This window comes from Syngnathus scovelli, chromosome 11 (genome assembly GCF_024217435.2).
Source record: "Syngnathus scovelli strain Florida chromosome 11, RoL_Ssco_1.2, whole genome shotgun sequence".
Taxonomy (NCBI): domain Eukaryota; kingdom Metazoa; phylum Chordata; class Actinopteri; order Syngnathiformes; family Syngnathidae; genus Syngnathus; species Syngnathus scovelli.
The window spans coordinates 8,301,583-8,327,597 of NC_090857.1; the positions used below are offsets into that span (position 1 = coordinate 8,301,583).

General features: G+C 43.1%; 1 protein-coding gene across 1 annotated transcript; it reads right to left on the minus strand.

The window, feature by feature from the left end:
- Window positions 1-1,467: 1,467 nt before the first annotated feature.
- Window positions 1,468-17,111, minus strand: LOC125977737 (G-protein coupled receptor 22). Its single transcript, XM_049734611.2, has 2 exons — window positions 16,390-17,111; window positions 1,468-4,989 (listed from the first exon to the last, which is right to left on the minus strand). Exon 2 carries the CDS (start codon window positions 4,898-4,900, stop codon window positions 3,218-3,220), a length of 1,683 nt encoding a protein of 560 aa, XP_049590568.1. The 5' UTR covers window positions 4,901-4,989; window positions 16,390-17,111; the 3' UTR covers window positions 1,468-3,217.
- Between the last annotated feature and the right edge of the window lie 8,904 nt (window positions 17,112-26,015).

Consider the following 26,015-nt stretch of genomic DNA (forward strand, 5'->3'; position numbering starts at 1 on the left):
ATCCGAATTGCCTACTGAGGGGTCTCAGCATTGCTGAAAACTCCCCCATTATTGCAAGCGTGTTATCTTTGTGAAAATGTATGTATTTTAGGGCGTCCTTGATGCAACGACTCAGAATGACCAGTTTCACCTATCTAAATTAAATTGTATGAATGTATCATTGCTGGATGGACAAAAAGTCTGAAGGACCCCCGGGGCATGTGGGGACCTCTGGGTGGCAGTTGTGGCCTGCAGCTAGTGTAGGAATGTGCTTATTGCATGTCATTTGCTCGTTTGTTCTATAACGTGTACTGGCAGTTGTGTCTATCCTTCGTCTGCAATACCATAAAAATGTAGAAGTAGAAAATGCTTACTGCAAAATCCACAATATACGGTTTTAAAATTAGCGATACAGTGAAACCCCCAATAAACAGCAATATGGTAGAGATGTACTATCCCTTTTTTTTCAGCAGTCTATATTAATTAAAAAAAAAACAATTGCTATGTGGCATAAGCTAAATATGAATTCAGTAGGGATCAGGGGACTTGGAATTTAATCATTATTGTGAGTCATTCGCTTGTAGAATTGAACAGCTACAGTAAGACTAAATACAGTGGAGTGAGTGCAATGGCAAACTGTGCTAATCTGCAGTGATGCAGCGCTTGTCTCTCCCTTTATTAGTCATGTAATGTTCTGATGCCAGCTCGCACGGCAGCCCCCCCCCCCCACCTCCCTCTCTCTCTCTCCCCACCCACCTCCCTCTCTCTCTCTCCACTCTCTCGCTCGCTCATGTTTTTTTTGGGTTCCTCTCTCATCCTTCAAGGTGACTTTCCTTCCTTCCTCCCTTCCAAGACACTGCAGCTGTTCCCCACTTTGTTTTGAAAGGCCCAAATGTAGATTAAGAGATGAGAGAGATGCTGAACGGTGCACCGGGGAAGCAGGAGGAGAAGCACGAGAGGAAATTGGGGATGAGAAGAAGGGCATGGATGGTATGATCCTGGCAAATCAGTGAACAGACTCACGGAGAGATTTGCTTTGGTACAGCGGAAGGGGGATAAAAAAAGTCAGCACAAAGAAGTGCATTTGAACTGTACAAGCTCAATGACGAGTGAAGGTTCATGACAATCATCACTAAATACCACAAGTATCTGGGACACAGATTCTAAATTTAGGGATCAAATACATGCGGAGAGCAAAGACACTGACAGGGAAGGACAGCTAAGGTCCTGGGGAAAATGGAAGGATCGCAGTCACCCCCACCAGGATGAATCCAAGTGACCCCCTGCTGATTTCCCAAGAAAATGTACAGCAACAAAACCTCTGGTTAAAAAACATATAACATTTCATTTATCTTAAACATTGACATTGTTTGTCAACTGATTGTTAACCGGTGTCCTGGAATGGATTGAGTCAAATCTTGCAGATTTGATACCACAAAAAGAGATTAATTGTCGACAATTCATTCAAATACAAAAAGCCGAAATGGATCAACTCATAGATTACATTTTAATACAGATTCTGTTCTATACAATAACACAGTAATATAAATTTTTATACAATACTAACATTTCTCTATACACGGGGTCATAAATATACAATACTGTTTACACACATACAGTATTAACACAAATACGATTACATGTATCTCTTTACAGTAGCTGATTTCATCACAATGGCTCTCTTTCTGTCCGGCAGATGATTTTAACCAAAAAAAAAAAAAAAAGGAGTTGGGAAGGAAAAAAAAAAAAAAATCTCTTACTAAAACCCAAATCTGACACTTCAATATTTACATCCCTGAAAAATGTACATGAACACACAAGTGACTTTTGTTTGGTTTACCATTAGTGTAAAAGGTGTGAGAGTATAATGGAGAAGATAGCCCAAAACCTGAGGTGGTTTCCAAGCCTTGAGGAGTTTATATAAACTTTGATGTGTTCTCTACCTAAGAAGTGACATAAATCTTTACTTACAGCAACACACACAATAGAATAGGGAATTGAGGGCTGGTTCTATTATTTCATGTCCAGCACGTTCGTAAATGTTGAGCCCTGAGGAAATAGAGAAACACAGGTACAGTGTAAATAGTCAAGGACTCAGTGCTGGAGATGGCAAAGGCCCATCTGCCTCAAAGTTCAGTCCAAATTGAGAGTTTCAAATGGAACAGTAAATGATTTTCCCTTATGTCAGCAGTTCAGGAACTAGTAAATGACCTGCTGTGACTACAGAGATATTTCAAATGGACGGTTCACAAAATATTGCCCTTTGAGATCCATTGAAAAGCTGAAGTGATACAGTGGCCCGTCATATACACAGAGTTAAAACATAATTAGCTCGCCACATAGTTAAAGTCAACGCCGTTAGCTGTATGGTGAATAGAAAACCAACAGTTGTGTGTTCACATTCTTTTTGTTCACATCTTAAGAGGGTCAATGCTTAGCTCATTTCAGTACACGCACGTAAACACAACACCGGGACCACCGTATCTCCTATGCGGCTTTCAAAATTGTTTAAAAAAAATAAAAGTCATGCCTTTGAAATGAATTCTGTTCTGCTCTAATGTAAATCAAATTAAATATCTTCTCTTTATTTTTTACATTTTTTTTTATTTGTACCAGTTTGCTGGTAATTTCACATTGTAAACTTCTTTGCATTTACTGACCATAACGTTTCACTCATTTGTGAAGCCTCACCCTTACCTCTGTAAACAAGACATTCAGCACCACACGCATATTTCATGAACCCAATTAAGGCTTGAAAAGAAGAGGGAGGAAAGAAAAAAGATTGACTTCAAAATTTGTTCTCACTGAGAATTCATGTGCAGATAGATCTAGATGTTTGTGTGCTTTTTTTTTTTTTTTTTTAATGACTAAGCGCAGATCAGTGTGCAGTGTATGTGTTGTGATTCTGTCTGTGCACATGCTTGGAAAAGCAGTTTTTAAATAATCATCCAAAACTTCTGCTCTATTGTGGGACATTTTCAGGTGTGGTATCACCATTATTTGTTCCCTTGAGTTCCTATGCTGCCAGGGAGACAGTTCAACGCGCTCAACTAGCTTACATTGGGAGTGCAGAAAGGTGGCTCTTGTTTGGACCCCATGACTCTGGGCTCTTCATCTGCCAGAGGTCTTGGGATCTGTCCTTTGTAAACGAATGGCTTCTCACACACATGCAAGGATATACACACACCATTCATCAACAGAAAATGGCATTCCAAACACACGCGTCGGACAACCAGCCTCATTCCCTCACCGCCTCGGTGAGGCATCGATCAGTGCCGTCGCTGGCCTCCACTCGGGGCTTGCGACTCTTCCTCTGGCCACCCCCCTCCACCCAGGAGTTATGAATAACCGTCCCACCGATGGGAGCTGGGTCCACCTGAAGAAGGGACACCACCCTTTTCTTGACTCGTGTTTTCAGGGCCCGGCGAAGCTTCTGCCTTGTGAAAGCGTAGAGCAGAGGATGGAAAATGGTTGTTCCATAAGCCATCGCCAAGAAGCAAAGACGGATCCGTACTAAACCGTCGCTGGGGCCCATACACAGGATCAGAATGTTGACTGCGGACAGCGGAGCCCAGCATCCCAAGAAGGTGGATATGATGATGAGGGACATTTTAAGGACACGACGTTGGCGCTCCCGACGGTCCCTGTGTCTACGAACGGCCCGTCTCAAAGCAATGATCGCAGAAACCGAAGCTTGGACACCCATGGAGGAAGCCGGGAGTGGGGAGGTGGCGTGGGTCTGCATGGATCCTGAAGCAGGAGTCGGAGAAGCAGGGGTGGCAGGTGTGGTGGCGACGGGAGTGGTGGCAGCCGTACTGACGGTCGTGACCGTTGCGCCGCTGTCAGATATCCCCTGGGGCATGGAGGAGAGCGGTGGCGGGGACGTGGGCGTCGGGGTGGGAGACGGAATAAGGGGAGGATGAGAGAGATTCTGGTTCTGATTGGAGGACACTACCTCTGTTGGCAAGGTGAGGTCCTTTTTCTTGGTCCTCCTGCAGCGTATCCTGCAGGTCGAGTCCTTTGTACGGTTACTCCTCATCATGTGGGAACCTATTCGGATGTTGAGCGCCTGGAGGATGCGGGAGTAGGTGAACAGCATGACCACCACGGCGATGAAGAAGCAGGGCACTTGGAGCAACAAGTGGTAATACATGGCCATTCCCGTGTAGTAGCCTTGCCCCCCGATGCACAGCAGTGTTCTGTTCTGCCATATCGGAGAAAGGTGGTGGGAGGGCGAGGACGGGTATGTTGAGGGTAAAACCGAAGGTGCAAGGGAAGAAAAAAGTGTCGTCGGTCCTGTAATGGACTCAAAGTCATTGTTCGGGCCCCCTTCCTCCTCATCCTCACTGTCCTGAGAAGAGAAGAAGTCACCCTCAAGGAAAGGCAGGAAGAAGACGGCCAGAGAGACGAACCACACGGCCGCCAGGAGCAGTCCGGCACGGCGAGGGTTCAGGAGCCGACTGGCTGGACGCACGGAGATGTCGTAGCGGTCCAAACTGATCACCAGCACATTAACGGCTGTGGCCACACTGGTGAACGTGACGCAGGCTTCGTGGAAGCAGCACAACGTAGCTAAGCTGCCCACGCCGCTTCCGTTGGCCGGCAGCAGGATGACGGCCACCGTCAGCGGCACACACAACACACACACCAGGATGTCCAGAACGTGGAGGTTGACGGTGACCAAGTTGCTGACTGAATCCACCAGGTTGGACTGGGCGCAGTAAAGCACGAGTACAGTCAAGTTGCTGCTGAAGCCCAGGACCAGCTCCAGTATCAGCACTGTGGTCAAAGACACCTGGAAGCCAAGCGGATATGGGGCGCTCCAGTCCTCCTCCACTCCACCCCCGCCCCGTCCATCCAGGAGGCCTACCCCCTGACCATCGCTGGTCTCCGGGAGGTCACGATAGCCTTCGGTCTCCATTGGTGCCGCGGCACTCCTTTACACATAGCAACAGCTGCTACCACGCCAATTCATCGTCATCGATGAAGATGGGGTGTCAGGGTGGTCTTCTGCGAACAAAACAAACGGGGAGGACAAACAGAAGAGGTGTTAGATCATGCCGTTTTTTTTTTAATTCAAGTCCAACTTCTGTTGCCAGATCCTAAATACATTTGTGAGTAAATCGGGGCGACATCATCATAATGTGCCGTGAAATTTGTCTTATGCAAACGATGAGCGTTGGCTCACTAAAGGTTGGGAAACATTCCGCAGAGTCTTGATTTGTGCGCATTAGCAGGGGATCATTGAACAGCTAATAGATTTACAAAAGACACACAAGTTTGAAATCTCTTCCAGAAATATGTACTTCCAATTGTGCGCTGAATATAATATAACATTCTGTTCAAGCTGAGTAGGCGGATGCATGATTATGCAATGTATATTAAATGGGTCAGAAAGTGTGCGTGTGGTCCGCAAACCCACAGGAACGCTAGCTAGCCCACGAGCGGGTATCTTTTCCTTGCAAATTGCACACAGCTTGATGAGAATGAAAGCTGATTCAAACGGCGGGCGGGTATGCCAATACGCCGTAAAATGATCATTTAAAATACAACGAGCAGAATAAAACTGTCAGCTTCAACCTTCCTTAGTAAAGGTAGCGGGATCGGCGTGAGACTGTGTGCTGAATGTCAACGTCCCAGACACCCGACTGAGGTTGGCAGCAGTTAATAGTTCTCACAGGGGGACGTAATGAAGACGAATGGATCAATGATCCACAGACAGTGGCACATAAACAAGCCTATCAGAAAAAGAGCAGCTCTTCACCCCTCCCTCACACCCCATCTTGCTCTGCTCCCACTTTGCTTCAACTGGAAGAGACAGACTGTTTTGCATAAAGGTGACAGTATTCATGCCTGTCTGCATGCTCTTGTGAAGATAATACAGTAGGAAAGGCCAACTGTCATAAAGGGACATCCAGCTTTATAAAATCCTTTAATACAGTCTCTAAACTACAGTGAAGCCTTTTAACGAGAATGAATGAATTACAAAGTGAATGCATGAACTTGAGCTCACTCCAATTTGAAAGCTGGACCACATTTGACGTTCCTCGGTGTAAAGATGGTGCCTTGTTGAGCCGTGCCCCACTGTTGACCTTTTCTCTGGCGTAATTGCTGTTCTCACCCTCTTGTGCGCCCTTTTCGCTTTGTTTTATTTCACACCTTCCTCTCCCATTTGTCAAGAGCGAAGCAGAAGTTTGTCCCGAATGGAACAGTGGTTCATCTTAATCCACTAATGGGTTCCACGGGGTTCGCCGTGTTGCTGGAGCATTGATTTGAAGCATCATCGATCTGACGAGCTCGGGCAAGAGCGCGTGCAAACACACTCCCTATCGTCCTCTCACAGACACCTGTGATCGCATTTGAAGTGGTACCTACCAACACTTGTGATCGTTGTTAATTTAGAGTGACAGAGGTCACAATATCGTTTGTTGCGAGAGGAGAAGATGAGAAGTTTGAGATGAGGAGTGCACTACCACATCACGCCAGAGAAAATGACTGGGCTCAAAAATCACTGAGAAGCCACAGATCTTTAAAGAGGCAGCAAAAGTGTTAATTAATCCCAAATGCTGTTTGGTAAAAACGACACGATGTTCTTACAAAAGAAGATTTTGCACCGTGTTTCTGCAGTTGTCAGGCCGCCATCAGTTCCTCATTAGATGCCATTATCACTTAACAAGGGGTTAATGGAGAACTGTTGAAATGAGCAGGCGAAGAAGCTTTCACCAAGTGTAATTGATGCCATTCTCTGACTAAGTGCAACAATGACAATGCCAGTTTTGTGATAATGGACATCGTGTGTGATGAGCTGGGACGAGACTCAAAGGGACACAGACAAAAGAAAATGTCTGCCTTTGAGGGGAAATGTCAAAGCCCTCATTGGAGGTAGATGACGATCTAACCTGCCGATGTCGAAAATACAGTACAAAGTCTGTCTCATTTATACTGTGATCAACATTGGGAATGAAATTCCCAGAGAGGTCAACTTATTTTATTTCAACTCCTATGTGAAATGATTGACATGTGAGCCAGCCAATGACATTCCAGTATACTAGCGTCGTACCAACATAAATTCACGCTGCGTTCAGTATAGTCAGGTGAATGTACACATAAACGTTTGTAAACAAATAGTACTAAAAATAGACTGTCTGATAACTACGTATGCTCCATTTGCACATTTAATTCAGAGATTCTTTCATGTGCCACCAGAGGGAGCCAAATACCACACTTTGAGAAACACTTGTACGGAGATTATACGGTACGAGACGGCACGTCCGAATGAGAATGAGACTGCTTTGAAAGAATACATGTCGACGAACATTTTGAAATCCCCCGGAAAGAGAAGAAGGCTCTTAATTTGATTACCTTGTTACATCCAATCTGTCGACTGATCCTGTGTACCACTAATATGTGTAACTTCCTGGGCCCTGCTGGCAGGATGATTATTGGTGTCAGCATGTTGATGGTTGTCAAGGCCTGACTGTACCTCATGCTGTCATCATGCAAACCTCCAAGCCGCATGTGCTGTACGGACACGAGCAAATCATATCCATATCGTGTTTACTTGTTTTGGACTGAGACTTGTTTCTTGCCAGGGACTAAATTGCTTTTGCACAACATGTAGCAGTTTTTGTTCTTGGCACAGAGAACAAAGTAAGGAACCATGCATGTTGACAACGGCAGATGGGAACAAAAACAAAATGGAGTGAAGTAGAAGAGCTACACGATGTCTGCCGTGGGAAATCGAGGCAAGCGTAGAAATATAGTAAATATTTGGGCATTATCAGAAGATGCTATAAAAGAGCCTCTTTCTTTTGAAGGGCTTGTAAGTGCATCTAAATTCAACATATGTACTTGGATACATGACTGCACTGAAACGTTAGGTTAAATGAATAGAGGCTCCATGTGCATACGTGCAATTCTTCAAAGTGCTTCTCAGTCTTGGTCCTAGGGGACCCCGAGCCTGCGTGTTAGATGTTTCTATTTAGACTGAAGTTAAAAGGTCCTCAGTAGGCTCTGTTGATGCCTGCTGAGGACTTAATTATCCAATCAGAAGCGTAGGAGTACGAAGTGTGATGAAAGGTCGAAATTAAAACAGATTCATCAAAGCAATCAACGAGCGGCTGATAATAAAATCGCGATCATTTTTTTTTCCTGGTGGCCTGAGATTTACCATAAACAGCTCAAGTGATATTGAAAATAGATGGATGTTTTATTGTTGTGTACTCGATAATAGAAATTGTCGACTCGGGGTTTTAAAGTGCACTTTCAGTCTAGTAAACTGACAAACTTTTGAAGGCACCCTGTCCTTCATGCTGCCTGCGTGCCGGGGTGTCAAGCCACTGCTCCTATTATTTTGAACGAAGTGCATACTCACCTCTCGCCAAACACTCGGTATTCAATATAAAATCCCGGTTCCGCCTAGTGATGGGGATAATTGTCACAGCCTCAGCGTGCCAACCGACTACACACTCACCAAGATGGAAGGCATTGTCACTGTGTAAAACGGTTTACTGAGGCTCGAGAAACTTGTCATCTGCTTCTTCTATTATGGATTTTTTTCATTGTTACACTGTGAAATGTCAACACAAATGGGGAGGCGAGGAGAATGCTTTGATTCTGGGCGACACCAGAAGTTGACATTTCGGTAAGATGGGAAAGGGAAGCGCTAACAAAGGAAGGAACGGAAGCCAACAGGATGATAGCGCATACAGCACCTTGTCTTACGGATTCCCGATGTCTGCAGTGAAACAATTGATCGGTGCTTTCATTATCTCACTCGAGTTTTCTCGAAGCGCAAACGGCACGTAACCAGCAGGTGGCCAGGAACATCTGTGGCAGGCCCTCAACGCCACGATTGCTATAGCTACAATGCTGTGGCTCAATTTCTTACAGCGTGCAAGACTCGGGCAACACTGTCTTAAATACTAACTTTTTTTTTTAGACCATCAAAAACCATCGTCAATAAGAAAAGAACCAATGCACTGTGCCAGTAAATGCAGCAATGCACAAAACAATTGATTCTGTTCATTTCAGATTTTTGTGTGGTAACTTGAAGCCTGGTAGAATAAAAAAAAAAAAAGAAAAGTAACAAGAAAGACTGAGGCATTGAAGTAATATATTGCATCCATAGCCGCTGGCAAGGATGTTGGCTCCATCATAATTGCTTCATAGATCAATACAAAACATTCCCACATGCTGAAAAGACCCAGTCTACTGTTTGCATGACACATGGGGCTGATGACATTGTGCCCCTGGATAAAGTGTTCACAGGAACAGAAAGTGTCAAGATGGCTCACATTACAAGAAAAATAACATTGAATGGGGATTATGGGACAAGTTAGACTCATTAATTCCATAAGTGAATCAATTCACTGTTGGTTCCGTTTCCATGGTAGCAGATGTAAAGTCTCGTAAAAACCTCTCAGCCATGATTGGAAAACGATCCAAATCAAAAATAGTAAGTAGAGCAGAACTATTCTTGCCTTCTCAATGACATATCCCTACACCACTTCACAAATTATTAATGTTTATAATCTCAAAATGTTGTACAACAAGACCGATGACCTTCCAGTACACATTTAAAAGAAAAACAGCACCCTCTGTTGGATATGGTAGGGCACTGCCCCTCCTGTTCCCAAAAATTAAAGTTGCCTCTGGTTGTCTTTTTGGTCATATTAGAATAAAAACAAATGTGCCATTTTCCTGCAATATAACTTATTGAAATGGTTCATAAAACAATGTTTACACTATGTAACAGCAACAGCATGCTCCCAGTGTCAAAATTTCAAATTGTACTCGTGCAAAGCAGTTTCTCACCGCCGCCCACACGGCACACCCACAGACACCCACACAGCTCCTTGCACATGCTCCCCGCCAGCACGCTCACTGCGGATGAAGCATGTGACGGATGGCTGTACGAAGTGCACGACATACGAAACGGCCGAATGACTTGGGAGGAGTAGCTAACGGAAGTTTAGATAAAAATTGGAGGTGAGGTGCAAAGAATGGATGATGGATGAAGGGTCGTGGGGGGTTGCGCAGATGGATGCGGCGTGGTGTGATCGCTGGCGGGGGATGTTTGCTCCCTGCTCGCCACCTCCATCCATCTCCTTTTGGAAATGTCCCAGTCGGGTCACCTCGCCCCTCATTCCATCCCTCTTCGACTTACACATGTCTGCGTTTCTGCTTGTTGCACGCCATCATGTTTTCTTACTATTCAGTCGGGAAAGTTGCCAGCGACCTCGCTCACATAATGTTATGACTAAGGGCCAGATACAAGTGTTTTTTTTTTGCTCATCCGTGACAACAGAAAGAGCCTGAATATTCAAATCTCAAAGAGGAAGTCCTTGAACGCGAATGAGTTACCCTAACCTTTAAATTCTACAATCACCATTTGCATGCAAGCTTGAGCAGAAACAAAACATGACCTATAGTGGTTCAACAATGAGTTGACTTTGCTACTTCAAGAATTAAAGCTTCTGAAATGTCTGGCCAATATAGTGACAGTTTTTATACATTGGTGTGAATCGGAAAGTACAAAAAGAAGCTAGTGGTGGATGAGAATAGCGTTTAGCCTTGCTAGCTTTGGCTAAAAGAGGCAAGCGAAACTTCATCTTTGTTGTCAAAATGTTATACCAATAACGTGTGGGCAACAACTGTGTGACAAGAAGAACTAATAACTCCCGACTTTCATCACGTTATAGTCGACTACAAAAGAAATTTAATATTTCATCCCCTATGGCACGCTGTGCTGAGCAAATGGAGTTTCCATGAACCAATTTGGAGCAATGAAACTTTATGGATGGCTGCATAATGTAGTCACAGTAAATTCATCCACATTCAGCTCAGCAAGTGGCCCAAAGTTTTCTTCACTAAACCAATTACTGTATTGAACACAACCAATGTAACTTTTACATTTTACACAATATAGCAAAAAATATCAACGCATGCCATTTTGGCCGAAGAAAAACAAGGACGTCCTGACACGTTATATTCTGAAACTGATTTACCAGAACATCAATAAAGAAGCAATAGAAGTCCAGTTAATTATCACATCCGATAATCCATACGGTGAGCTGTACGTAAAGAAAAGATTTCAGTCCCTAGGCAGCCGGTCCGCAGGGTGCAAGACATCATTACCACTTGACAGCTTGTTCGATGGATTTCATTTAGCCCCGCCATTCATTCGCGGCGCAGCTCGGCACATTATATACGGCGATGACGTCCCCAGCCTGCAATTTTGCCATTACATGTGCCGCCCATCAATAAGCTCTAATCAAAGCCGCCGCGCAATCACACTTCTTTAAAACTGGAGGAAATCAAGATAAAGTGGCAAAGATGCCAAAATCACAGTCAGCGCTCGCATCCCACAGTCAATGACGGCCATGATGATGATGACACTTAGACAATAAGATCATGATCAAGGGGGAGCGTGTATTATACGTGTAGCGTGCTGGCAAGGACGCCTACATACCTTCTGCTCACTTGAGTGTTTCATTACAGCGCCATTTTACATGCATACGCAGTGGGAATGCACAATGCAACTGTTGCACTGTGTTGTTGTGACTAAATAGAGAAGTCTTTGCGCGAGGTCATCTGTCACTTTGGCGCGGCTCTCGAGCTATTTGTGTGATAACAAGCCTCTTTGCTGTTCTTTTCTAAGGCCTCAATAAGCTTTTGTGCGACGGCGGCGGCCTTCAAGTCACACTCGGCCAGGTGGCTTATATGTGAACATTTCCATTATGGATGTCGCTTCTATTAGCTATTGTAGCTATGAAAAGGTTCACTCACCACTGTTGATGTCAGGCTATATTTTTAAAAAGAGAGGAAGTAAAATGAAAGGACTGAAATATTGAGGTTGCACAAGTGCGCACACCCTCTTATAATAATTGGAATGTGATTGTGTTCAGAATCAACCAATCTTTTCCAAATGTGTTAATGAGAGCCAGTGCTCATTAAAGTGCCTCTGATTAACCCAAAATACATTTCAGAAGTTCCGGTTGGCTTTCTATGTTTTTTTTTTTTGCTTTCTAGCAGAAGGCCGAAGCTTAATAAATCAATTATGCTTTTGCAGGAAAAGAGAACATTTGAGATGTACAAGTTATATTTATTATCTTGTTATTTGTGGATAATATTTTGAAAAGTAAACTTTTATTAGTTTACCCATCTGTTTATCAGATAGCAGACGGCTTTCTGATTCATTGATGATTATAAATGTACTTGGGTGCCGTGATGTTTCCAGTGGGTGGATGGCTCCTTCGTTGTGAGTCACATGGTAGAAATTCCTATATCTTATGTTATCCACACCCTCACCAAATTGGTTCTTCATTTTCATACAATATGCAGAACAAAGCGCGCAGACTATGTTTATAAGGAATTAGATTGCTGCTGTGGAGTGGACACTTGGAAAATGCCTCCCACCTTGAATTTGGTTTTGTCTATGTCTGAGGAAGAGTATTAGAGTTTCATCTTTCAAGAAAACCAAACTTGCCATTTTGTCGATTGCCGACTTGGCAAAAGCGGACACAGTCTCTCAGTGCACGATTAGGAGAATCTTATCTTCTCGTATAATGCGGCTGCTTCCACTTTCTTTCTCACACTTGCTACAACATGTTCACTCTTCGAGGCTTCTCCTCATAGTTGTGGTCCATACTTCCCTCCAACAACATCCAATAGCAGAAGCACTCGCTATTTCTGCACCTAAAATTGATTTTTGGTGCTGTTATATTTAGGTACCATCTTATGTAACGCTACTAAATATATGCAGGAAGGAGGAGAAGAACAAGTAGGAACCGTCACGATAAGAAAAGACGTGACAACAAAGAAGTGGAAGTGATGAGGTAGGTTAACATGATTAAGCTGTTTCGCTCAACAAAGCAATTAGCATTCAATTATTGCCATTTATCTACTGCAGACAGGACATTGCTGGGCAAAAGGTGAGCACATCCTGCAGGTGTTCCTTCATGACAGATGGAGGTGGAACCTCGGGGAAAACACAACACGGGTTCATCTTATAAATGAAAAGATAAGATTACTATCCACCAAAAAAGAATGTGGTGAATATTTTTTAAAGACGCCAGAAGTGTCCTTCAAATTTTATGGCTTCTCTTCCAACCCCACCTCCCTCAGAACGTAGCCATTTTGTTTTCATGATTCAAGTATCAACAACCTTGGAACACAAGTGCAATGGGTTGAGCAGACGACTGACAATACAAGATTGTTCGTCATTAGTGTCACGGGTTAGCTCCAGCTTATCACAGCTGACTTTGGCCAAGACCTATCAGTGTTAGAAAAAGAAAGGTCGTGATGACAAACAACAGTATTGTTTGAAGCAAGGAAAAGGAATAACAATGAGCAGCACACACAAAGTCAGCAATTGTGTACTTACTAAATCGTTCCGTCACGTAATGGCAGCATTTTTAGATGCACAGTTAGGGTGAAAATCACTCCTGATTTTAGAAAATAAGCTTGTCACTACCAGCTCGGAAGAAGAAAAATATGATTATGGTAAAATCAAGTGTCATTGTCTTATGAAAACATTTTGACGCTAACTCAGAGTAGAAGTAGGATGACTTTTTTTTTTTTAAGTATGTCGTACTTTGATGAAACATTGCAATCAGTTTATGTCTTAAGAAAGTGTTAAAAGTCCAAATAAAGCACTTAGGTGAATTTCTGACATACACATGCAAGCCACATTGTGTGCAGCAGATGGCTCATGCTCAGTCCGTAAAGTGTTCATACATGCCCTGTAGTCCATACAAGCATACATTCCCAGCTCTTGATAGTCAATTTCAGCCAGCTCACAACACTGTGCTGCTGTGATTTATCGCTCTGCCTCTTCTATATATTGGGTATCTGTTTTTTTATTTTTTATACAACCATCCACCTGTTTTTTTGTCCCACCGCGCTAAGATGTCTTTCACCTTCTCATTTGCACACACAGGCGCTCTTCAGCGAGCCGAGCTGTTTACTAAACAGGTGATAAAGCGTTGTTAATTTGACATTGCAAAAACAAAGGCTAGGTGAGCTTTTTTGGGTTTTCTTTGTTTTGCACCAAAAATTCTGATCCTGTATATAAATATTTTTTGCAGCCTCCAATTTAAGGCAAAAACACCTTATCCAAAAACTGCACCTCATCTGAATAATTAAAATCCCAGCCAATTAGATCAAATACTGTGCAATTGCCTTTGTTAGTCACGTAAAATCTAAATTGAATCCAATGCAAGCAAAAAGCATTTTGAGGACTCCTTTGTATGACAATGGAGCAGCGCTTACATAAATCTTGCACACGAGGGACACCTCTTTAATCGGCTCAGCGAGAGTCTGGCCATCCACTCAGCAACGGCATACGTGAAAGGTAGAAAAGGCCCACAAGTGGACACACATCATATCACTTTGTTCATCGGCGAGCAAGTAAATACGACAGCCGGCTTCGGCGGCGCTGCGGCGTCTGGTTGCAGAGTGACTGCTGGTGGAATATTTCCCTCATAAGCAGCATCAAAGCATCTCTATAAATACATGCATACAACACAAACTCTCAATGACCCACATGCAATGCAAATACATCAGCGGAGAGCAAATGGGAAATACTTTCTAATCATTTCAGAGTGAGAAAGTATGCAAACATGCAGCTGAAGTAAACAGCGCAGGAGAGATGGGCTTTAGTTGACATTTGCAATCATTGCATATTTGAATCATTCTGATTACTAAAAAGTTCAATTTGGGCTGACCGATCTCAGGAGCTGAGGTTGCATGTTAATGAACCAAAAAGAGAAATTTAGAGGGAAGCATTAGCATTATTGCGAATGATTAAATGAACATGTTATTACTGAAATAACAATCAAATAAAATGGCACCTACATTAATTGGGAGTTGGCAACTTTCAAAAAACATTTTTGACATAGTTGTTATAATGGTTAATGTGATTAAAAATAATGAGTAAAATGAACTTGTCATCAGCCATCACTGCCCCCCCCCACCTTGTGCTTCCAATTTTCCATTTTATTTACAAGAAACAACCAGTGAGAGGACGAAAATGTAACTGATGAGCTGTCGGCCATTTCTTGTGCACTCAGGGGCACAAGATTCTAGAGCAGGCATACGTCAAAAGTTGTTTCACCTCTGCCGTGGTGGTTGCTTGCAAATCAAAATAATGACCAATTGGCTAATCACGAAAGCCAGTTTAACAAATATGATAAACATTCCCTCTATACCTATTGGTAACTTTCAGCCTAAACAATGATGACCATTTTAAATTACCTTGTTGATAGATATTAAATTGTGTTTAATATTGTTCTGTTTATAATATAGTTTTTATTTAATTACCTCACTGAGCTCCAGGAGACGGACAAAGCAATCGAAAGAGACATCAGTGTACTTTTACACTGCTGCAAATTCCCCCCCAACCATTTTCTATCCCATTTATTCTCATTAGAGTTGCAGGTAATTGGAGCGTATCCCAGCTGACTGAGTGAGACAAGAAGTATCTCCTGGAACGGTCGCTAGTCAATCACATGTTGATAGATGAGTGACATTTTTGAAATGTGGAAGGACGCAGAGTAGCCTACACAAGACCATGTGAAGTTCACACCGAGATTCAAACCCAGATCTCCTGGCTGTGATGCACACATGCTAACTACATCCCACGGCAGCCAATCCACTCAGCAAAAAACAATAAAAATGGGTTTAGGATGGCGTCTCGATAGAGAAAATGCAAACAAAAAGCAATGAATGTAAAGTTCATTCGCTCAGCGATGGCGTGACACCTGCTATGCATACGGCTAATTGGGACCTTGAGCATCGGCGTCATCCTAATGAGATGAGATGCTACTTTTGCACCACGCTGCTGTCACCGTGCACACATGAGCCAATTTCACCAATCTCATCAGCACATATGTGACACACTGGTGGCATGCTTTTTCAAATCATGTCACGTTTCTAATTCAAATGTGCCAATTAGGAGACCTGTAGAGGAACATGGAGATGGCGCATGCCAAGGTGCATGATTGTCCGGGGTGATTAACGCCATTTAAAAGCAATTTGTGCGAGACAATACAGTTGCAGACATTAGTTGGGGAAGTGATGCATGCGGCCCCCAAAATGAGTATCGCGTTAAGCGTGGCCCGTCCATGTGACTGCATGGAGCCCGTCAACAACAACCACCACCAGCATCACAAAATAACGCACTCACACACTTCAGATTACAAAGTGCATGTCTGCATTGAGGATTATTCTACTACAAACTATTGGGTTAATTATTCCATTGTCCCCATTTTTGATTTGTTACACACTGTTCAACATATTCCTTTTGCATGTGTGGAGAAAATATGAAGAAAAAAAATCCTTCATGTATTTTCCTTCTATTTTTTTTTCAATATTTCATGGATTTATGCAGCTAAGAAGTCAACTCACCAGTATGAAGAATGGGAACTTGGTTTACATCCTACTGCAGGGGTCCGTCTCCGCTTCTGGACCGGGTTCCACTCCAGTGCTCCCCAGGACAGCCGGCGGACAGCCCCAAAACGTGAGCAGAATATTTCGCTTCCCTTTTGTCATAAATATTACATAGGCAGGAGGTGGTGGTTTGAAGATGGTTGATGGTGGTGGGGAACTTCCACCGCGGCAGCACACAGGTATCGCCTCGCTGTCTCAGCGTTTAAATTCCACGCTCTGCACTCCACTACTCCACTGCGCCGCAGCGCACTTTCCACCGCATCCCACAAACGGACCGGCCGAACGCATCTGCTCTCAAGCAGTCTCTCTGATACGCTGATCTGCAGGAGGATGGAGGGAGGGAGGGAGGGAGGATGGAGGGTGTTTGTTGGAAGGGGGAGGAGTCACGGATGCGGGAGTACAGGGATGAGGGACAGGAGTGTGCGCACGAGACAGGGAGAGAGGCAGAGACGCTTTTCACAAGGACGACCTGAGATTCCTCAAGGGTGAACACTCTCAATTCAAGCAGATTTCCCAATTACGTGCACCCCCGCATTTCCTTTCACACATACACACGCACGCGCACAAAAAGAGATGGAAACGGATGCCGAGCACTTCAACATGTAGGGAAGCCATATTTTTTTTTTGGAGAGGGATGTCGGATTCCACATCACTCTATAGCGGGTGCCAATGGAATCATCATCCTCCTCTGTCGTGAGCTTCCACTTTGTCACAATGAGCTATGAGCAAGGTCACAGTCTATTTAAACGGTGACCTTGGTCATGCCATAAATACGAGGTCCGCTTCCCTGCTGCTGACATGCATACACTTGTTAGAGGACCGGCAGGAGACATAAAGTCAATGTGAGGAAAGGGATGAGGACGGGGATGGGGTTAAATGTAAGGTGAGAACACCTGCATAGGGCGGCGTCCATGAGCAGATGTCAGCGGAGCACTACTCCACACATCTTGAGGAGAAAAGCCTGCTGGAATGGAGCTTTTTTTTTATCATCGGCCAATCATGAACACAGCGTGATTATTATACGGTCATTAAATATGCATGGGTGTGTGCAAAATTGGATCAGTGGTGAATAGGAGAGTTTGATGCAGTAGATGCACCTTGCACATTTTATTAGGTGTCACAGTAGTGTGAAAAGATTTTTCTCAGTGTCCTTCTCTAGTGTTATTTATTTTTTTAATCAAACACAAACATTAATCTGTGTTACAAAAATGTTTTGGTTTCTTCTTGGGCCATATGAAGGACTGTGCCTCTCGTGTGTTGATTTCAAAGGGCACGAAAGGAGCCATTTTGATTTGGCGGTGAATCATGTCCGCTGTGTTTACGCCCACAACGGCGCAAACGCCCATTTTTAATTGCACCAAGCTGCGTGTGCCTGCAAAAATATCGAAACTTAGTCTCGCCCACATTGTGGGTATTTTAGACTGCTCCTCGCTGGTATGGGAATGGAGCCCATAGGGTTTGAATTTTCACGGATATTTCTACACACACTTGCAGCGCCGCATTCTGCTAATTGACGCAGTTTTTTCTCTTTTTGCTAATTTGTTTTATTTTTATTCTGATCATTTTCTGGAAGGTGGATTTGCAAGCTATTCTTTCAGCTTGCCGCCCTTTTCAATCTTATCGGGAATGTTTAATTATGGGGTTTGAGGCAAGGAGGCATACAAGGTCGGCGTCAAAGACATAGCTGCTTATGTTTCTAAATATGGTTCCTTGCTGGTCTTAATTTCCATGTTTGGCCCAAGTATGATCGCACAGTATGACATAAATCTCTTACGCTCTCAGCTAAAAGGTGTTAGGCGTGCACAGTCACACCTCACCAGGCTTTTTCTGGAGCCCACCTTTCACATCAAATTTACCAAACAGGACCATGGCAGGGTTATTTATTCATTTTTCTTCATTTTTCAGCAAACACAGATGTGCGCTTGCTACCGTTCAGAATCTCTTGTGAAAACAGTGACATGGCTGGCCAGCAATTAGGAGCATGTGCCAAACACCCACATGCCGTATGCTCGTGCCACTCAGACACATACACACACACATACATACACCTCCCCAACACACACATACGTTAGAAGAAACCAAATGACAACACTTGCACTGACATGAACACATATAGAGTTTAGCACGTCACTATTTGAGCGAATCGACATTTTGAAGCTCTAACTTTCTGATTGGATACTTCCAACATTTCTATATAGAGTAGATAGAAAACAATTAAAAAAATAAGAGGCTTCAAGCTGTTTAATGCCACTCGCAAATGAAGTTTACTCTCAAACTAATGAATGGTATTACACAAGGTGCATTTAAAACAACCGCATTGTTTCGTCTTAGGAAAATCCACTTCGCTTGTTGATGCTAACAAATAATGCAAAACACTGCAGGTGAGCTAATGTATATTATCTCTTGAGGCTCTTTGGATGTTTGAATACAAACAGTGGAGAAACACATGTAGACAAGCAATATGAAACAATACATATAGGCATATATTCTTTATCCTCCTCTTGCTCTGCTTGGTTGCGATCGTCCAGCATGTCGGATTTTTACTGCCTCCAGGTGGCCAAAGCGAGCACAATAAATTATAATGCACAAGCTGCTTAATTCTTTACATTATATTTAACGACATTATTAGTATGCGTTTCTATAAAGTACAATAGAATGTAAAAACAACAACATTGCAAACATTTGTTGGGTTTTTGGGGAGGCCGCAATGGCTAAAAGATAGATATCATATGCATTTAGATCTATATTTTACATTTCATATTTTCTGCATTAGGAAACATCATGACATGCCACGCACGAAGCTTCAGAGCAAGAAGCAGCCTAACCTTTGATTCATCTGGACTATAACATCTCTGGGGAATCGTCTATCTCTCGTTTCTCCTCAGTCGACAAACATCTTCCTTTATAGCTCTTTAAAGTCCAGAACGATAAAGCCCCAAAAATACCCATGCTGTTTGATCCTTTGATACACAAAGGTAATTCTTTTTTTTTTTTTCCCCCTCCTGATATTTGAAGATTTACTTGGAAGTTATCTCCATTTTCATGACAGTAAATAGCAAGCGCTGAAGCATGACGCCATTTTGCTCCCTGCGGTGTTCCTGGTCAGGTTTTCAAATCACTGTAGAGACGAAGCATTCATTGAAGTTCTAATGTATGCGGGGTTGCGGATTTGCCCATGCCGCTTTGGTATGGATCGTATGCTCATGTGTTTGTGTCAGCATCAGAGATCCCCGCGGAGCCTCTGGTCAACCTGGACCACAGTCAAGCCCTGCGGCTCAGCCCGCCTTCAACCTCGCAGCACGCTCAAAGCTGAGATTAGATCACACCACAGCCTGCACATTGCTCAAATGCATGCTACACTGTACACAACATGTACAGTAGACAACGATGGTGCAGCAAACGTTTGGAATTTACCAGCATTACGGGAGTCGCAGTATGGCACAATCAAAGAGCCAGTATGTAGGCTGTATTACAAATTTAAGTATAATATTGCTCAGTTTTGCTTCAGTGGCATTATGAATGTCGAAACTCAGAATCACGACTAAATGCTGGAAGTCAAAGAAGAAGTCTGAAAAGCATTCATGTGGCAACCAAACCCTGGTATTGCGCAAAAGCACTTACTAAGCGTGCAATCAGATTGCTCGGATTTCATCACTATACATCTCCAGGGGCCATAGCCGCTTGGTAAAAAGGAACATGAAAGGTCAGACACTATTTAATTCAAGATGCTGAGCAACCTCTATGAATCATCAAAACCAGTCAAGATAAAATACAATAATAGGAAGTTCAAAACAATAAAAAAAAAAAGGGCATCACACTCCAAAAAAAAAAAAAAAAAGCTAACAACTAGATTGTAAACTCATATAGCAACTAAATGGGTCATACAAAAAAGGGGTCATTGCGCAATTTAGGCAAAATGTTCAGTGATTTTCATTCAGAGGATTAACAATATATTCCTGTTAGTATTGTTATATTGACTGTCTATATGGGTTGCTCCACCATTTGTGTTCAAATATTCATTACTTAAAAGGCTATAAAACTCCAGCATTGCTCAAATCTTGAAAAAACTTATAAGTCACTCCTATGTCAAGGCATCTATCTCTGTATTGGGGATGCTTTGGCACTTATTTATACCCAGCATTATTTATGAATGCCCTTGAAAGCAGCGTGCTGTCTACGCACCCTCATAGCTGACCTTATTACAGTCACGGCAACGAAGGACTTCTAGCTGGAGTATCCTATTAAAGAGAGAAAGTGCAAATGAAAATGTCACAATGCCTCCCCGTGTCAGCCACTGACTCAGCGACACTTTCTGCTCAAACTGGGAAGCACTTGACTGTAGGAGGAGAGATTGATCCCGCAGACTTGAGAGCGAGTCCGACGAGAGGGGAGTGGACTCAGATCGCTAATAAATAATCCAGAATCAGCTCTGTACACAACAAACATCGTGATGGTGGTGAGAAAGACCATTGTGGCCTCACGAAATGACCTTGGGCTGATGTCTGAAAGAGGCTAAGCCAGGGACAGAGGGCAGGCAGAGAGGATTGTGGGTAAATTTGACGGCCAGTAATGCCTGGAGCCAAATGGATCAAGAGGGGGAAGGTACAAGCAGGAGACACAAAAGACAAGACGCTCTGATTAAATGCCTCCTAGCCAATTAAAACGCTGCATCATAAATGAGCTCACATTTACCTTTTGCCAGCTTCAAGAAGGGCAACCAGAGACATGTGACTAAAGCACCTCACTGAAAGGGATTCTAAAAAGGTTGGCAGCTTGCTTCACCCTCTCATTAGTGCACCCGGGAAGGCACTTCAATATGGACTTTGTCCGTATGACCCGCTGAGACCCACCATGCACCTTTAGCGTCTGTTCAGGGGTGACCGGGAACTGTAATTGTCCTGCTGGTGTGTGTGCAACCTCGGAAAGTTTACTGGCTCCTGCTTTACAAATATTAGAATTCGGGAATTGATTTGTACAATAAAAATGACTCGATTAAATACTCCAAAATTATGTTAGACCACCTGCGCCTCAAGTTAGACTTGGTTTTAGTGAGTCTTAAATTTAGTCTAAGTTCTGTACACACAGATGTTGCTGAGGCGAGCCAGAAACGCTGTTCTACCAAATTCAGTCTATTGCTCCGTCGGGGGCGAGGCTGCTTTGTGCCCTGGCACGCCCAGACTGGCTTGCCACCAACACACTCGACTAGACTTCCGCTGGCATGAAAATGATGCTACATCCATTTTTACACTGAGCGTCTTGCCTCCATTGAAGCATGCTGGTGATAACATCATGCTTTCGGGCTCTTTGTCTTCTGCTGGAACTGGGGCGGGTTCAAACTGTAGTCAGTGTTAGCACTTTAAGCTTCTGTTACAAAGCAAAATATGAATTATTTTTAAAAAGTCAAGAAACGCTTGCGAGAACATCTGAACTTTTGGGTCTGTTCTGAGTTGGCACTACATTATCACAGTTTAATTTTTAGTTGTACTGGTTGGTTATAGGTCAGGCTAATGGAAAAAGTCCAGAAAGAATTTCCGTGGTAATGTTTATATTATATACATGCGACTGAACAGACATGTCTGCAGCGGATAGACGGACAGACATTTGCGGCTACGTTCACCAAGCTCTAAGGAAGTGTGTGATGGATCGAAGATGAGACGTTCACTGACCTGTCACTTCAATGCCGCCTGTTTCCGTTCCCGGCCTGTTCTTCCTGACCCTTGTCTTGCGTTCTCCCCTGTCCCTCTGGTTCCCCTCCTCCTCCAAGCATTCAACCTGTCAGCACTTTGCCTTGCCCACTCAGCCATACGCAACTGGCACAGCGGCATCTGCTGCCTCCTCGCTCTCCAACCTGCATGGAAACTTTCCAACAGCTCGTGGTCATCACCTCGCCAAAACATTAGTGGATGGGTGTCAGCGTTTTCTTTCACTAGACCAGCACCAGGGTGTCGTTTGATGCTGATGGGGCACACGTTTGAGGTGAGGCTTGTCGAGGCGTGATATGCTGAATGAATTGAAGCCCTTAGGCGGCGGAACCCCGAGTAATACATCCAAGATAACCTTGGTCACAACTCATTAATCGTCGCTCTGAGAGCACTTCTGCATGTCACATTGGTTTAATTTCTTTTTTTTTTTCTCAATATGTGATGGATTTCGATTCCCCCGTTGATGGCAATGATGGCATGAGAGATTCTGACTTGGAAAGAAGAAATCATGTGACCAATCTCCAAAGGGTTCATGTCAATAAGGAAGAGGCATGATGAAGCAAGTGGGAGAAGATGAGGTTGTTGCAATCATTCATGACGTATTTTTATGCTAATGCTTTCACACGAGATGCTACAAGTGGTTGCGATACGACAAGTTATCAGAAGGGTCAAACTGCAGCAGACATCAAGGTCTTGCATCTGTTCCCAACAAGCCCGACGTTCCAGCTTCCGCTCTTTCCAATAACGATTTATTTCTAGCAATCTCTGTTTCCTAGCCAGCTGCTAAATTACAGATTAGAGATTTGCTTATAAGCGGCAGAGAGGGGGGGAAGATGGAAGGAGCGCTAATGGGAATGTGCAGGTTCCAAAAGAAGAAAAACATCTCAGAATGGAAATACAGTTTAAGAGGGCAGATGAAAAATGACATATGCTAATCTTGCATCTAAAATATCCCATGAGAACGTTTTAATAATGGTGAGCCATTGTGACAGCCAGCTCATCAAAGCCATAATGAAGATAATATGCTCATAAAACGGACTCATTCTGGGGAGGGGAAAAAACACACGCACACACACACTCACACACTCAGCAAACAACACATCAGCTACTTGGCTATTTTGAAGGGGGAGATGGACAGATGAGGTCAAGTGAGTACACGGGCAGGGTGAGAGAATAAGTGAGGGCGGAGAGTGCCAACGCTAGTATAGGCATAAATAAAAACTCATACCAATGCAAAATTTAAGAAATGGAAAACTTTTACACTCAATGTATTGGAGTCCCTGGGAGGCAATTACTGACTAGTGAAGAAAAAGCAGCCAAAATAAATGTACCCAGCAAGACTCTGCAACACAGCAAAATGAATAGAATATGGAAGTAAGCCAGGAAGAGCTTATTTGCATGTTGGAATAAAATTCATATTTAGAAACGTCCAGGGAACAAGGGAGAGGGTTTTGTGAATTTTATTTTCACAAAATGTTGCCAATGATTGATTGACATTTTGGTGACAGAGACTCTCCACGCTTTGCTTTTTTAACACATGTACAAAGGGAGGTCAAAACCTCCCATGTTGAAATTTGGTAAATGTGTTCATTTTTCACCTGGTACTATTTTTACACGTATGCGTTTATTCCGCCACTATTCCTGAACGTGACACCTCAATTTAGCAGCAGAATTTAGCACTGCAGGGAGGATCAATGCAAACTAAGCATACAAATTGGAATTGATTGCTGGAGAGATGTTAACACAGAGCTGCCAACCTGTACGCATTTTAATTAGCAAATACATATTTTTATCTCAAAGCATAAAATTTGTGACTTTTAACAGAAGAAAAAAAAATCTCATCCAGATTTTTGCATGACTTCTTACACTCATCCAAAATGGGCTTGTTTATCCGTGTTGGAGGTTTTTCTTTTTCTTGAGCACCTTGTAATAGTTTTGTAGTACAACTCGAACATGTATACGCTCTAATTGCATTACAGAAACAAATAACGCAGAGCCTGTTGATAGTTCCTCCAGAAGCAACAGAGGTTAGCGTGGCTTCACAGATCAATAGATATAAATGCTGAGCTTGGCGCACAAGTAAAAGACACACAACTGCTGTATGGAGGGTGAAACATAACATGGTGGAACGTGCTGGCGACAGCTTTATGATAAACACCTTCATACGAGATGTAGCCGTGAGCGCATGCATACGAGCCTCGACATGACACGCACAAAGCAAAAGTGACTTGACGAGCGGGATGGAAAGGAAGATGGAATTGAGGCGGATCGTATGCTAATAGAAGCGAGAGGCTAAAAGTGAAACAGAGCACATTTCATCGCTATAGCAACAGCCTTTGTACTTGTGGAGGCAAGTGGGTAGCGAGTGGGAGGGAAAATCTGAGGAGGCAAAAAGAGCGAGAGAGAGACTTTGGCTGGCCTCTTGGTGAGCTTCTACTTACAAAGCTTCTGCCAAACAGTCACCTTGAGGCATTAAACAGTCAAGGTCACCAGGGAAGAAAAATGGAGCAAATCTTACACAAACACGATGGAAGTTCTCTCTCGCAACCGGCTACTCTCGTTCATGCCCTCTACTCACAGACCAGATCCAATAACCGTGAAGATCTACAAAACTCTCTTTTATGGACATAACAGTTGTCATGTTGCACATTATTTTTACTGAGGAACTGTGGCGACCATTGAAAAGCTTGTTTATGGCCATGTCATCATAACAAAGGTGAAAAAAAGGACATCACATTATTAGCGAGAACTCCAAATAGATTCATAATGATCTTTTAACTCCTCTCAGATCTCATCAATACAGCACTAATACTCGGCATTCTCCACGGATATGACCGAGTACTGTTATATTTGTCTGCCTACAAGTTATTGCTGAACTGTCTGCATTTAATTCATTGCCTAAGGCAAATTCCCATTTCAATTAAACTGACAGGGCCTTTCCTTAGGCTGTTTGGCTGGTTTAAATACATAACATGTATAAATAAATTAATAAAATCAATTTTAAACAGCTCAAAACATTCCAAAGCATAGTGCGAACAGTTTTGCTGCCTCTGTGGAAAAGTGTAAATAGGAAGAGTGCTTAAAGTGATTTCTGTATTCTATGCAGAGGGCCAAAATCTCCATATTAAGGCCCATCTTTTATTAGAAATTACAATAACGTCAATGGGATCAGAAATGAAGCTGGAGCAGTCACTTCAATGGTATTAGATCACAGTACAGCCAATTTTGGTTGGATTTTACTCCGCTTGTGATAACCTTGACTTCCCCAAACATGAAAGCCAGATTATGAAATGGATGAAGGTTATTACAGCTGCTGCACCAGTCAAAATTGCTCCATTCACACGACCCACTTGTGATTTACAACTGGCTTACACTCTCCTGACATAAGTGACTGCTGCTATTTTTTTTCCCCCCAAAACAACAAGCTAAACATTTATGGAGTGATATTCATGACACAAAACATTGTTGTTTGTAATGTCACAAATCAAGTTGTTTTGCTGTGCAGAAAGACATAATGGTGGAAATATTTCTTCTGTGTATTTTGCATAGTAATCGCTGAAGACAAGCTGAACGCACAGCGGTAAACGTGCATTTGTCAACAGTAATGCTGGTGCAACACAGATCTTGGAGTGTGTGTGTGTGTGTGTGTGTAAGTGCCATGTGATTATGGCGTACAAAGGGAAAAAATAAATACTACAAAAATATTCTTACTATAGAAAGCATATTGCTGCCACGCCAGAACAAAAAAGTTCAAAGACACTTGAGAATGTTGAACCGATTAACATGAAAACATGAATTCTTGGCCTCATACCGAACTTATGAAAACATGAAATAGCACCTAACGTAATATCAAACTTTTATTTCTGTTGTGGCAATAATACT